Source organism: Geotrypetes seraphini, chromosome 1 (genome assembly GCF_902459505.1).
Source record: "Geotrypetes seraphini chromosome 1, aGeoSer1.1, whole genome shotgun sequence".
Lineage (NCBI taxonomy): Eukaryota > Metazoa > Chordata > Amphibia > Gymnophiona > Dermophiidae > Geotrypetes > Geotrypetes seraphini.
In genome coordinates, this window is record NC_047084.1 from 403,525,200 (window position 1) to 403,538,957 (window position 13,758).

General features: G+C 45.8%; 1 protein-coding gene across 1 annotated transcript in view; it reads left to right on the forward strand.

Moving 5' to 3' along the window:
- LOC117347325 (dynein heavy chain 6, axonemal-like) overlaps positions 1 to 13,758 on the forward strand; it is a 2,502,256-nt gene that overhangs the window by 2,097,860 nt on the left and 390,638 nt on the right. The window contains 1 exon segment of the mRNA XM_033918113.1: positions 5,399 to 5,534. Within this exon segment, the coding sequence (XP_033774004.1) occupies positions 5,399 to 5,534 (136 nt within the window).

A 13,758-nucleotide genomic window follows, 5' to 3' on the forward strand; every position in this document is an offset into this window, starting at 1 on the left:
AACTGCCCAGTGAGATACTGCTTATGGAGGTCTGCTACACTAAAGGCAAGTGAATTAAAAATTGCCTTATTGTTTGGCTGGAAGTTTTTGCCTTACTTTTGTTTTGGGGATTGCTTCTGAGAACTGAGATTGTGTATTTTGGGACAATACTTACTGCTGGTAATCCCTGAAGAGAACTTTGGGAGAACTGTTGTGTTTTTCTGTTCTTTTCCCCTTTCTCTGGGTGTGGGGGATGAGCTGGTTGTAATCCCAGGAGTGGGGCTGCTCTGTGTCTTTTGGAGGTGGGTTTTGAGGACATATTTTTGCTTATTAGACCACACAGAGCACATTCCCTGGTCAGCACATTGTATGCTGGTGAATAGTACCGTAGCACTAGTGCAGGCTAAGTCATCTGACACAAGCCCGAGGAACTGTTTGTTTAAAGCTAATTATTTGCTTTGGAGATAAGAAAACGTAGAGAAGCTTTGACGGCTTTGAGAAGCCAGAACTATTGTTTTTCTGTTTTTGCATTCCTTATATTGAGAGATTCAAGCTGAAGTAGTGCAAGGAACTTTAATGATCTGAAGTGATCTGCAGTGATCCAGAGACTGTTTAAAAGTACATTTTCTTTTTTGCACTGTGTGAATTTTTCTCGCTTTTCTGTGTTCATCTTTGGTTTGTTGAACTGTTTAAAGTTTAAACAGTTAAACAAACCAAAGATGAAAACAGAAAACCCCCTTTCAAAATGTGCTACTTGCATAAGGGTTTAAACTTTAAATCCTTATGCAAGTAGCACATTTTGAAAGGGTGTTTTGTGACTAAATTGGGTCCCTGCTACATAAAATATACTTACTTGGTGGTATGGTGTTTTCCTTTGGTTGTCTCCTTTCCTTGTGCAGCCCGCAGCGGCTCATAAGAGCATTTTTCCTTGTCATTGGTGCCCTAGGACCCATTGCCCTGAGGCTGCCTATGACAATTAGTACTATTATTATGGGGGCAGGGGCTGAGCTTGGGTGTGGTTTAGGTTAAAGCTTTTGGGCTCCCCCAAACAAAAAAGTGTTCTGCTGCCTATGTCTAAGAACATAAGAAGTTGCCTCCGCTGAGGCAGACCAGAGGTCCGCTCGCGCAGCGGCCCATCAGGCACATTGCCTGAGCAGTGGTCCCTGACTAGCTCTATAGCCTATCTCTACTCCTATTCCTGTAACTTACCTCTGCTCTTATCCCTACAACCCATATCTACACCTATCCCTATAACCTACCTCTACTCCTATCTGTACCCCTCAATCCCTTTGTCCTCTAGGAACCTATCCAAACCTTCTTTGAAGCCCTGTACAGTGCTCCTGTCTACCACAGCCTCTGGAAGCACATTCCATGTATCCACCACCCTCTGGGTGAAAAAGAACTTCCTAGCGTTTGTTCTAAACCTGTCCCCTTTCAATTTCTCCGAATACCCCATTGTACTTGTGGTTCCCCTTAGTTTGAAAAATCTGTCCCTGTCTACTTTCTCTATGCCTTTCAGGATCTTGAAGGTTTCTATCATGTCTCCCCTAAGTCTCCGCTTCTCCAGGGAGAAAAGTCCTAACTGTTTCAATCTGTCAGTATATGAGAGATTTTCCATACCCTTTATCAGCTTTGTTGCTCTTCTCTGGACTCCCTCAAGTACCGCCATGTCCTTCTTGAGGTACGGCGACCAGTACTGGACACAGTATTCCAGATGCGGCCGCACCATTGCACGATACAGTGGCAGGATGACTTCCTTCGACCTGGTCGTGATACCCTTTTTAATGATGCCCAACATTTTGTTTGCTTTCCTTGAGGCTGTGGCGCACTGCGCCGACGCCTTCAGTGTTGTGTCTACCATTACTCCAAGGTCTCTTTCCAGGTTACTTACCCCTAGTGGTGATCCCACCCCCCCCCCCCCCCCCCCCATTTTGTAGCTGAACTTCGGGTTCTTCTTCCCCACATGCATGACCTTGCATTTCCCTATGTTGAAGCTCATTTGCCACTTTTTGGCCCACTCTTCCAGTGTCGTTAGATCCTTTTGGAGATCTTCGCAGTCTTCCATGGTTTTAACCCTGCTGTATAGTTTGGTGTCATCCGCAAATTTAATGACCTCACATTTTGTTCCCACCTCTAGGTCGTTTATGTAGATATTGAACAGGAGCGGTCCCAGCACCGACCCCTGCGGTACTCCGCTTGTGACCCATTTCCAGTCTGAGTAATGTCCCTTTATTCCAACCCTCTGTTTCCTGTCTGCCAGCCAGTTTTTGATCCATCGGTGGACCTCCCCTTGCACCCCGTGATTCCATATCTTCTTAAGCAGTCTTTCGTGTGGTACCTTGTCGAAGGCTTTTTGGAAGTCAAGGTAAATGATGTCTATAGATTCCCCTTTATCTACCTGGCTGTTTACCCCCTCAAAGAAGTACAATAAGTTTGTAAGGCATGACCTACCCTTACAGAAGCCATGCTGACTCGACTCTAGCTGCCCATTGTTTTCAATGTGTTCACAGATGCTGTCCTTAACCAGCGTTTCCATCATCTTTCCCGGGACCGAGGTTAAGCTCACCGGCCTGTAGTTACCTGGGTCACTCCTTGAACCCTTATTGAAGATGGGCATGACATTTGCTATCTTCCAGTCCTCCGGGATCTCTCCAGTTTTTAAGGATAGGTTGCATATTTGTTGAAGTGGCTCTGCTATTTTGTTCCTTAGTTCCTTGAGTACCCTTGGGTGAATGCCGTCCGGACTAGAGAGCTGCACGGGAACGGGGATGACGGGAATCCCGCGGGACCCGCGGGGATCCCGCGGGTTCCCCCTTTGGGTCACGGGGATCCCGTGGGGACGCCCCCTAGGGTCGCGGGGATCCCGTGGGGACGCCTCCGAGGGTCGCGGGGTTCCTGCGGGGTTGGATCGCAGCGGGGTTGGTCGAGCCGCGAGGGTAATCTCCTTCTCCTTACCTGCCCTGTCGCAGCACACATCCGAACGGAAATCTTCCCGATGTCAGCGCTGACGTCGGAGGGAGGGCTTAAGCAAAGCCCTCCCTTCCTCCGACGTCAGCGCTGACATCAGGAAGACTTCCGGTCGGCTGTGTGCGGCAGGACAGGTAGGAAGAAGGCAATGGCGTACGAAAGAGGGGGGAGGGGGCGGTCCGCCCCGGAGAATGTGCACAGCCGGTCAGGTCCCCCGATCGACCGACAACAGGCCCGGCCGACAAATCTCCCTGCCCTGTAGCCGCGAATCTAAATTACCTCTTACAGTAGCTTCACTACTCCAGCTGCTGTAAGAAGGTAATTTAGATTCGCGGCTACAGGACATGGAGATTTGTCCGACCGGGCCTGTTCTGTTGTCAGTCGGGTGCAAAAGCGCCACAAAGGTGGAGGCAGGGAGGGAGGAAAGGTGGAGTGGAGAAGAAAAGACGCTTAAGGGGGGAGAAGGCCGCTGAAAGTACTGGGGAAGACAAAGGGGTGGAAAAGAACGCTGAAAGGACATGGGGTAAACGGGAGGAAGTGGGGGGGAAGGACCCTGAAAGCACTGGGGAAGACAAAGGGGTGGAGAATGCCACTGAAAGGACATGGGGAAGACAGAGGGGGGAGAAGGCCGCTGAAAGGACATGGGGAAGGCAGAGAGGGGAGAAGGATGCTGCCTGACAGGACATGGGAAAGATGGTGGGGGAGAAGGACACTGAAAGGAAATGGGGAAGAGGGAATGGGAAGAAGACGCTGGCAGAGAAGAAGACAGAGGTGCCAGACTATGGGTGGAGCGGAGGGAAAAAGATGGGTGCCAGACCAATTTGGGAGGGGGGAGAAAGGGAGAGGCACAGTAACAGAGCAAATGGAAGACACAGAGAGAAGAGAGGCAGTGGATGGAAGGAATTGAATGAGAACATGAAGAAAGCAGAAACCAGGCAATAAAGGTAGGAAAAAAATTATTATTATTTTTTTTTTTTGCTTAAGGATAAAGTAGTATATTAGTTGTGTTGATAAAAATTTATAAACATTAGAGGCTCTGGTAGAAACCCGTTTACAAAGTATGTATTCTTCACAATTAATATTTCAAAATTAATAAAGTCTTTTTGCTTATTTTTAAATGGGTTTCTACCAGAGCCTTTAATTCAGTAGCATAATTAAATGAAATAACTATTTCTGTAGTTTATAGGGACAGGCGGGGACGTAGGGGATTCCTCGCGGGGACGGGTGGGGACGGAAGGGATTCCTCGCGGGGACGGGTGGGGACGGAGGGATTCCTCGCGGGGACGGGTGGGGACGGGTGGGAGTCCTCACGGGGACGGGTGGGACTTTGGCGGGGAAGGGTGGGGACGGGTGGGATTTCTGTCCCCGCGCAACTCTCTAGTCCGGACCCGGCGATTTGTCACTCTTTAGCCTGTCTATCTGCCTGAGGACATCCTCTTGGCTTACTTCTAATTTGACCAGCTTAACATCTTGGTCTCCATTTACGATCTCTTCAGGTTCCAGAATGTTGGTTGTGTCTTCCCTCGTGAAGACTGACTTGAAGAACTCATTTAACTTGTCCACTATCTCTTTTTCATCTTTTACCACTCCCTTTCTGTCTCCATCAACTAAATGGTTTCCATAAAAACATACACAATAAAACAAATCAAATATAAAAATTGCATCTAACATAGCTTTCTTTACAAAACTGTTCTCCAATATAAACATCATGCTACCATTTTTACATGAAAGCAGCTACAAATACTAAATCATGTTAAGGGGGAATTCGTCAAGGGGCACTAATGATTAGCACACGATAAATGCTAACATGCCCGTAGGAATATAATGGGCATGTTAGTGTTTAGCACACACTAACAAGAGTTAGCGCCCTTTGATGACTTCCCCCCTAAATGTTAATGTGCAATTAATGTGGATAAAAAAGCTTACTGTAAAAAGTGTTTTACAGTAATTTTGCTTGTCAGGATGTATTAAATCACATGCAATTTTTAAAAAACATTTATGAGAAGGAGCGAGTCATGGGAGGAATGAGCTCAGAAACACAATCCAACTAGCACATTTTACATTTGCATGAGCTACCTAGATAATGCAGTGTTAACACAGAATAACCTTTCTAGTATTCCTGCATTACATTTTTCAGATATTGCATGCTAATGTGAACATTAATGCATGGCCTAAAAAAATAATTGAAACATTCCTTAAATATTGTCATATTAGAAATGGACTTAGCATGCAGGAGAAAATCCTGTGTTAAAACATAAGCCCATTTCCTAATCAGTTTTATTGAAAGGGCTCCATATTAATTTAATGGTTTGGATATTTCCTACCTCATGCTATATAGATAGCAAATTTTACCATTACCCACATACAATTTGAAAGATCTAGTTGTCTTGTGTCATTCATTCCCAATCTTTATGCCTTTTTTTTTCTTTTTGCAAATTTACGGTTTCAATAGGAACATCCTGTCAAACCTGATGTTCCATGGCTGTCTAATATGGTTTGGCATATCTGCTGTGACTTGGAAGAATCACTTGAATGCTTCAAAGGACTCAAAACACAAATATTGTCCACACCAATTGCTATTAATTTAGGTAATATCACAAATTCATTCTCTAAGAAAAAATGCTTTGTTATTTTAATACCTCCATGTTAATCATACTATTTTTTCTCTAGTAAACCAAAGATCTAAAAGGTGATATACCAAAGAGAAAGAAATTTTAACATAAGGGGCTTTATATAATAAACAGCATAAAAACTACCTACTAATGTGAAAAATATACTGGCGCAAAGGGGAAAATTCTATCAAAAGCACCTAAATAAGTAAGTTGGCTTCAGTTATGAGACTAACAAGCCCATAATTGAAAAAAATAAAAATCATTTGGGAGATAGGTGCCAATCTTAGGAGTAATTCTATAAAAGATAGGTGTCTATTGCATGGTGCCTAACAGAAAAGTAGGCTTGTTTAAGGGTGGAGAAAGACTTAGGCACTGCTAGGCGTGATTCTCTGAAGGACACAATTCTGTAAAGGGGTGCCTAAGTGTGACTGATATGGAATAGCCCCCAAATTCTCTAACCGGTACCCATGTCGGTGGCTGCCTAAAAGTGGTCACTGACTGCATGTCAATCAAGCGACAGCACCAGTTATAGAACTTCACCTGATTCCCATATAGATAGGCGGCTGAAATGTAGACCCGGAAAACCCTGGCCTACATTTCAGCCACCTATCTTTGCCAGTGGATCCTGAAACTAGAACACAGCCATCGGCTGATTGTGGCAGAGGAATCCCCAATCAGCTAAGCCAGCAGGACTCCCTGAAGCCACGGCTTTGGAGAGTCCTGCCGGCTCAGCTGATCGGGGGAAATTCCACTGTTGCAATAAGCTCAGCTAGCTGCAGCAGACAGGAGCTCCCCCTAAATTGACAGGAGGGATGCCCATTCTCTTCTACCATCGGACCCCCGAACACCCATGACACCCCTGACACCCCTGCCAAGATCAGCTTATGGCAGCTACAGTTTAGTGCTAGGATCCCATGGCAGCTGAAATGTAGTCCACGGTTTTCCACCTACTGTGGTGTTTCGTGGCCTAAAGCAGCTACCTAATCGTGATGGGGACACCTTTTATATAAGTGTTGGTAGGTGCTTCAACCTTGCCATTATTTGCTGTTTCTAATAATGTTTATCAATTAACTTAGGTGCCAGCAGGGTGCCTACCAATGCCTAAGTTTAGCACCAGTTTTAGAATTTTCCCCTAGGTGCCTAACTTTTTTAGGCGCCCATTACAGAATCTAGCCCAAAGTGTCTTTTGTGAAAATAATTCAGAAAACATGTTACCTATGTAGTAAATTTATGTGCATAGTCTAATACAGTGTATCGTAAACTGTGTGTCGTGGCACACTAGTGAGCCTTTTGAGATTTTAAGTATGCCACGGCTCACAGGACAGGAAGAGAGGCTCTGGCACCTGTGTCAGCTGACTTCTACCGCCACATTGCACTTATCTGCCGGGACTCCTGTCTTCCTCGTCTCCATGCCCCCAGACCAGCAGTGGCAGCTTTGTGTGCTTTTAACTTTGGCATATAGCTGCCGCTAGCAGTAGTTTAGCCCAGTTTCATCAGGCAGCCTCGGGGCCTTTGCTAGGCCGGCCTGCATCACATCATCGAAGCAGGCCAGCCTAGCAAAGGCCCTCGGAGCTGCCTGATGAAACCAGGCTAAACTACTGCTAGTGGCAGCTGTGTGCCGAAGTTAAAAGCACACAGTGAGCTGCCACTAATAGTGACAGGAGAGGTATTGCTGGACAGGGAAGGGAGAAGGAGTACTGCTGAACATGTGGAGCAAGTAGTACTGCTGGAGAGGTGGAGGAGGGAAGGGAGAAATGGTAATGCTGGACAGGGGAGGAGGGAAGGGAGAAGTGGTAATGCTAGAAAGGGGAGGAGGGAAGGGGGAAGGGTACTGCTGGACAGGGGGAAGGTAAAAGGAAGGGAGAAGAGGTGCTGCTGGACCGGGAAGAAAGGGAAGGAAAGGAAAGGTGCTACACATTGGAGGGGAGGGTGAGATGGTGCATGAGGAGAGAGCATGTTGGGTTGGGGGGTGGGAAGGAGGGATGCCACTCGAGGGAAGAGGCAAGGACAGAGAGAAAGCATGCAGGAGAAAGAAAGTATTGGACTCATGGAGAGGGTGAGAAAAGAAAGCAGAAATGTTACCCTTCTGGGGAAGGGAGAGAGGGCAGAGAGTGAAAAGCTGCACTCATGGAGGGAGAGAGATGTTGGTTGGGGGAGGAAAGAGGACCAGAGGAGAAGCATGCAGGAGGAAGAGAAAAAAATGTTGGACTGGTGGAAAGGAGGGAGAAATGTTGGACTGGGAAGGGGGCCAGAAAGGAGGTAGGGAGATGGACTGCAGGGGACAGAAAGGCAGAAGGGAAAGAGAAATGCTACACTGGAAGGGGGGGGAGGAGAGATGACTAAAGGAAGAGAGAGATATCAGACCAGGGAATAGAAGAGAAGGAGAGGAGTCTGGTAGGGCTAGAGAAATAATAGTAGTAGTAAAAAGAGATGCCAGATTATGGGAAGGAGAGGAGAGAGATGCCAGACTGGGAAGGGGCAAAGGAAGGAGAGAGATGGTGTTGGACCACTGGGGGGGAAGGAGAGAGATGTCAGACCATGGAAATAGGGAGGGAAGGAGAGAGAGAGAGTAGATTTTGAGAAGAAAGTAGAAAAATGGAAATATTGAAAGTTAAGTTAATGTCAAAGATGGATGCAAGGCAGAAATTAAAGTCGGAGAGAAAAACAGTCAGTGGATAAGAAGGCCCTGGAAACACAGTTAAAAGCACAGAAAAATAAAGTCACCAGACAACAAAGGTAGGGAAAATGATTTTTTATATATGTTGAATGAAATTTGTCAGTTTTGAGAATTTATATCTGCTGTGTATATTGTGTGTATATGAAAATGAATGGAAAAAAATACATTAAAATTAGTAAAGGGGGTGGGATCTGGAGAAGAGCTTAGGTGGGTCTAGGGTGGAGTTTGGGAGGTCTGTTGTTGGGGGTACTGAGTTGATATTTGTTAGACTTCCCTGCTCGCACACCTTACTGGCATTTCAGGGCCTGTCTGGAGGGCCTCTGCGCAAAGGTGGATGTCAAAGTGATGATGTCAAGCATGCGCGTGATCTCATCATGGCGACATCCGCACCCTTCTGGGTGTCTCGAGCTGTGGCCACTACTTTTAGTGTGCCCCGGCTCAAAAAAAAATTTGAGAGACACTGGTCTAATACATACTAAAGTTTATTTAAACTAAATATTAATAATCTGTTGCAATGCAACTGCAATTAAAGGAGATCACTAATGTGCCATCTTCACAGACCTTTTTTTTTTAATGGAAAGAATATCAGTATTTCAGTACAATGTATATTTTTTTCAAGAAGTTTCCTGGTTCCTGATTTTGCATAACAGTAGTTTAATCTTAAAGTTAGTCAGGATGACTTGTGATCCTCTTGAAATGGCATTAAGAGCCTCTGTCATAGGCATCAGCCATTGCAACTGATGGTTGAAAATCAAAATCACCAAACAACAAAGACTTCTGAAGCAGGCCGGTTTAGGTCGAAACATGTGCATGTCGGGTCATTGAGTCATTGGATGAATTTATGAGACTTTGGATGAATAAAGGCATTTGAATTTATCAGATGAGTTGAAGGATACTTTCTTTGGTGTGCACCATTCTGATTGGGACAATTCCACTCTGGTTCTATGCTTTTGAGTTTGTGGTTTTGTTTCCCCTGTTTCATTTTGTGGTTATTTCTTAAAGCACAATTTGATCTGTTTTACAATGTTTTTTTGCTATTATGTTTGGTTTTGTAAAGGAAATTATAAGGAGATAATTGAATGTCATTATTTATAACTAGTATTTTAGCCCGTTACATTAACGGGTGCTAGAGTAGACATCTATTTTAGGGTTGTTTTTTTTCTTTGTCTCTTTCTCCTTGAATGCTGTCTGTCTGTCATTCTTTCTGTCTGTGTCTCTCCCTGGCCCCCTGTCTATCTTTCTTTCTGTCTCTGTATTTCTCTGTTGTGCCATGCCTATCTGTCTCTCAGTGGCCCCCCTTCCTATGTCCATACTGTCCCATCCTATGTCCTTAGTGCCCTCAGTGCCTCCTATGTCCTTAGTACCCCAGTTCTTCCTTCCCATGTCCTTAGTTGCCCCAGTGCCTCCTTCCCATGTCCTTAGTGCCCCCAGTGCCTCTGTCCTGTGTCCTTAGTGCCCTCACTGTCCCTTCCTATGTCCTTAGTGGCCCCCAGTGCCTCCTTCCTATGTCCCCCTCACTGCCTTCCAGACTTTGACCCAACCCCACCCCATAGCCAGCCTGCCTGCCTCCCTCCCATCCCCTTGTGTAGTAGACCCAATGAGCAGCATCTTTAAATTTGTACCCCCCTCCCATCCCCCCCTGTGCAGTAGAACCGGTGATCAGCCTGTTTCCATCTTCCCCTGCCCCCGCCACCGTGCATCCGACGCCATTGACCCTCCCATCAGCCCCTCCCACAGCGAGTTGACCTTGGCGTTTTGTTTCCGGCTCCGGGTAGGTTTGTCGGCTGCGCCTCTGCCCGGGTTGGGGGGGAGGGAAGGAGGCGGCCGACATCCGACTCGGGCCGCCGCGCCGCAGGAAAAGCAGTGCCCAACTTAAAAGCCGGGTTTGGCTGCCGCGGTTGACATCCGCCTCGGGGGGGGGTGAGGGGGAGGAAGAGAGAGAGTGGAGAGGCGGCGACGGCAAAGTTACTGTAAGGGAGACGCTGCGTCTTTCAACAGGGAGCAGGACAGGTTGACATCTGCCTCGGGGGGGGGGGTGGAGGAAGAGAGAGAGCGGAGAGGCAGCGATGGCAAAGTTACTGTAAGGGAGAGGCGTCTTTCAACAGGGAGCAGGACAGAGCGTATGCCGCGCATGCGCACTTCCTATGTGTCGCTACAGCTCACGGAAAACCGGCACACACATAGGAAGTGCGCATGCGCGGCCTAGTGTTTTATTATATTAGATTGTTTTGAATTTTTAGACCATGCTATAAACCTTTGCTAACAATACTGCTGGAATAACAAATCCTTTTTTGTCAAATATGATTTGCATAACATAAAAAGGAACTGGGCTGGGTACACTGCCTCCAAGGCCTCTTTAAGGAACCTCCCTTCTGACAGGTGCTACACCCACTGCCCAAGTTGTCAGCCAATCAGAATCAAGGATTCACCTTAGTACTGTCCACTTTCCACCCAATCCATACCTCTGCTGCCCCTACCCTGCTCCTTTTATTGACATCGCTGAAAGTGACATTCCTAAGCCCCATCCCTTTTGGTGACATCATAACTTTGCTTAGGCCATGCCCTTTTTCCAATATGGGTTACACAAGTCCAAAATGGCTGCACCTATATTACATTACATTACATTAGAGATTTCTATTCTGCCATTACCTTACAGTTCAAGGTGGATTACAAAAGATTTATTAATAGGGGTTACAATGGAAGAACAATTGTCATTTCTAGAGTTGTGAAAAGTAGATCATTTGTCATTTCTAGAGTTGTAAACAGTAAGGTCATTTGTCAAGTGGTAAAAAGTGGTGTAGAATAGGTAGATATTTATAAATGGAGGGTAACAAAGGAAGATCATTTGTTATTTCTCAGGTTGTACAGAGAAGGTCAGGTAGTTTCAGTGTGTCGGGAGGAGGAGTGTAAATCATGTGAAGGGAAGTGATGTCTGTGACCTGACATTACCCTATAGCCACAGAACATGCATAGTTTGCACAGGCACTGAGAATGTACAGTTGGGTTCTTTTTATTTTCCAAGCCCTTAAAATATTCTTTATGGTTGAATGAGAGCGAATGATTCAACCTCCAGTTTTCTAACATCACAGCTCATTATCTCTCAGGAATGAGGGGAAATAAACTGCAAACTATACAGAATGCAGCTTTCTGTTACGTCCCTTCTGGATTCATAATCGAAACGGAAATAAAAAACGGCCTAAATCGGCACTTGGATGATCAGTAAGACAAGTCGTCCAAGTGTCGATAATTGAACCGGGTTTTACGCCCAAAGCTAAAAGGGGCATGTTAGGAGGAGTGGTGAGGGCGGAATTTGGGCAGGACATAGGCCAACCTAGACTTAGTCATACTGCAAGTATAACCAAATGTTTAACGAGACTGCCTAGAAGGAACTTATACATAGTGACTTAGGCCATCTAAAAACTGTCATATAGGTAGCATCTGCAGCCATAAGGGCTGTTGGGGTGGTAGACAGGTGGGTATTAGTGGAGCTTACCATGACCTGCAAGAAAGTTGTGGTGAGACATTTATGTGGCACCCTTTTTGTGAACTCTGTTGCCATGTCTGGGTATCCAGTCCATCACTTTGCTGACCCTTCCCACATCCAAAAGGTCTTTCTTGTTCTAGGTGTTTTTGACTTGGACAAATTTTTAGACGAGAATGGGGTAAAAAGATAGATGACTTAGCGATCTGGTTGATCAAACTGCTGGATGTATAATTAGACGATTTTTGAAAACCAAAATATTTTTGACGTAGTTTTTGGGAATGGACTTTTCACACTGCCAACTTTGAGTGACTAGTGGCTAAGGCCCCAAACAGACATTTCTTTTGATTATGCCCCTCCATATGTTCATTCCATTCCTGCAATCCGGACTTTTCTGAGCATGTGCTCCTCCTACCTTAAAGAGAGAGTTAAAGTCCCCTACAGTTTCAATTTATGCAAGCAATCTGTTCAGAAGTCTTCTGCTCTGCTCTTTTTTCTTATTTTTTTCACTAAAAGTCTTTTTGGTGTCTTCCGGGCAGGGATCCTCTGTCAGAGGAAAGGATGCAGTCTGCTGTTTCACAGAGAAAATTTAGTGGACCTGTGGAGCCAGCCTGCTGTGTCACTCTTGTTGGACTCGGGGTCCATTCCTCTGGGAGTTTGGTTGCCCTCTGACCTTGTCAGGAGTTTAAGTGCAGTCTGCGTGCATCCTGAGTAAATGTCCCTCTGGGTTTCAGGGCGCAGGCTGCGTTTCCAGTCCATCACATGGAGTAGTTTTATGGGGGCGAAGGTTATAGTCCGAGTCTGTCCGACTGACAGTCTGAAGATCTTCAAGTTTGGTTATTTGGAGCAGTTTCTGAGGCAGAAAATCCTTCTCCATTCAGCTGCTGTTTAAACAGCCGATAGGCAGGCACTAAACAGACTGTAAATACACCTCTATTATTTCTTGTGGGAGCTTCAGGAATGGTCTGTGGAACACGGTAAAACTCGTTTTTCATTTTCAAAGGGTAGGGTTCCGGTCTCCCATCTCCCCAAACCCCAAATCATTATTTTTTTATTTTCAGAATTTCTTTAATTTTGCCTTTTTGGTGTGAATTTGCTGGTGGCAGCCAACTTGGATTTTTATCGATCTTTATTCTAAGATTTATTTCTGCCTCAAAACCCCTTCAGTTCTGTTAAAATTAATTTGGGATGGACTCCTCAGGCCCAAATCTGTGCATTAATTTTACTGGATTGGTACTGGATCAGCGACCATGTACCACATGCTGCAGCACACTGGGGAAGGGGGCTTTGGGCTTTGCCTCCTATGGGTCCTTCAGGACTGGGAAGTCGGCCTGTGTTCATGGTTTCAGACAAAAGTATCACCCAGAGGTTATTCTGGAGTCTGGTGCCAAACACCTGCATTCTGAGTCGGGGGACTCCTTTGACACAGTGCAGGCGCATCAGCAGGACCCGGCAGTGGCCATGAGTGTGAATTTTATCCAGTCTTTATTCAGCTCCTCTGGAATGCATATGCTTTGGATCCAGCTTGTTTTACGCAGCTGGCGGGCATGGCGGTTTCATATAAGTCGGTTGTGCCAGTGGCAGAGATCCATGTTCAGGGGCTCTCTCGACTTCATTGGTTGCCATATGGATTTTATGCCTCTTCTGTCTCCTAACGCTGTTTCTATTTTGGATCCTTCTGCTGCCCATGCCAGGACTAGTCAGCAAGCTCGCCCTGAGAGTCCAGATTTGGATGAGGACTCCTCCATCCGCAGACTGTTTAAGACTGTCTCTTTCCATCATTATTGCTGATGTTCTGAAAGAGCTCAAATTGGAATCTCCACCTTCCACAATTTGGTGTTCGGTCATAGATCGTTCTAATATGCTGCCCCCCCCCCCTTTTTTCCATCCCATCGAAAGCTGCTTGGTCTGATTACAGAACAATGTCTTTCTAGCTCTCTAAAGCTATGTTTAAGCTTTATGCGCTGGATCCTGCTTTTCAACTGTTGTTTTTGAGCACAGGTTACCAGGTGCACTACCCTTCCTAGCAATGGAGGAGAAGT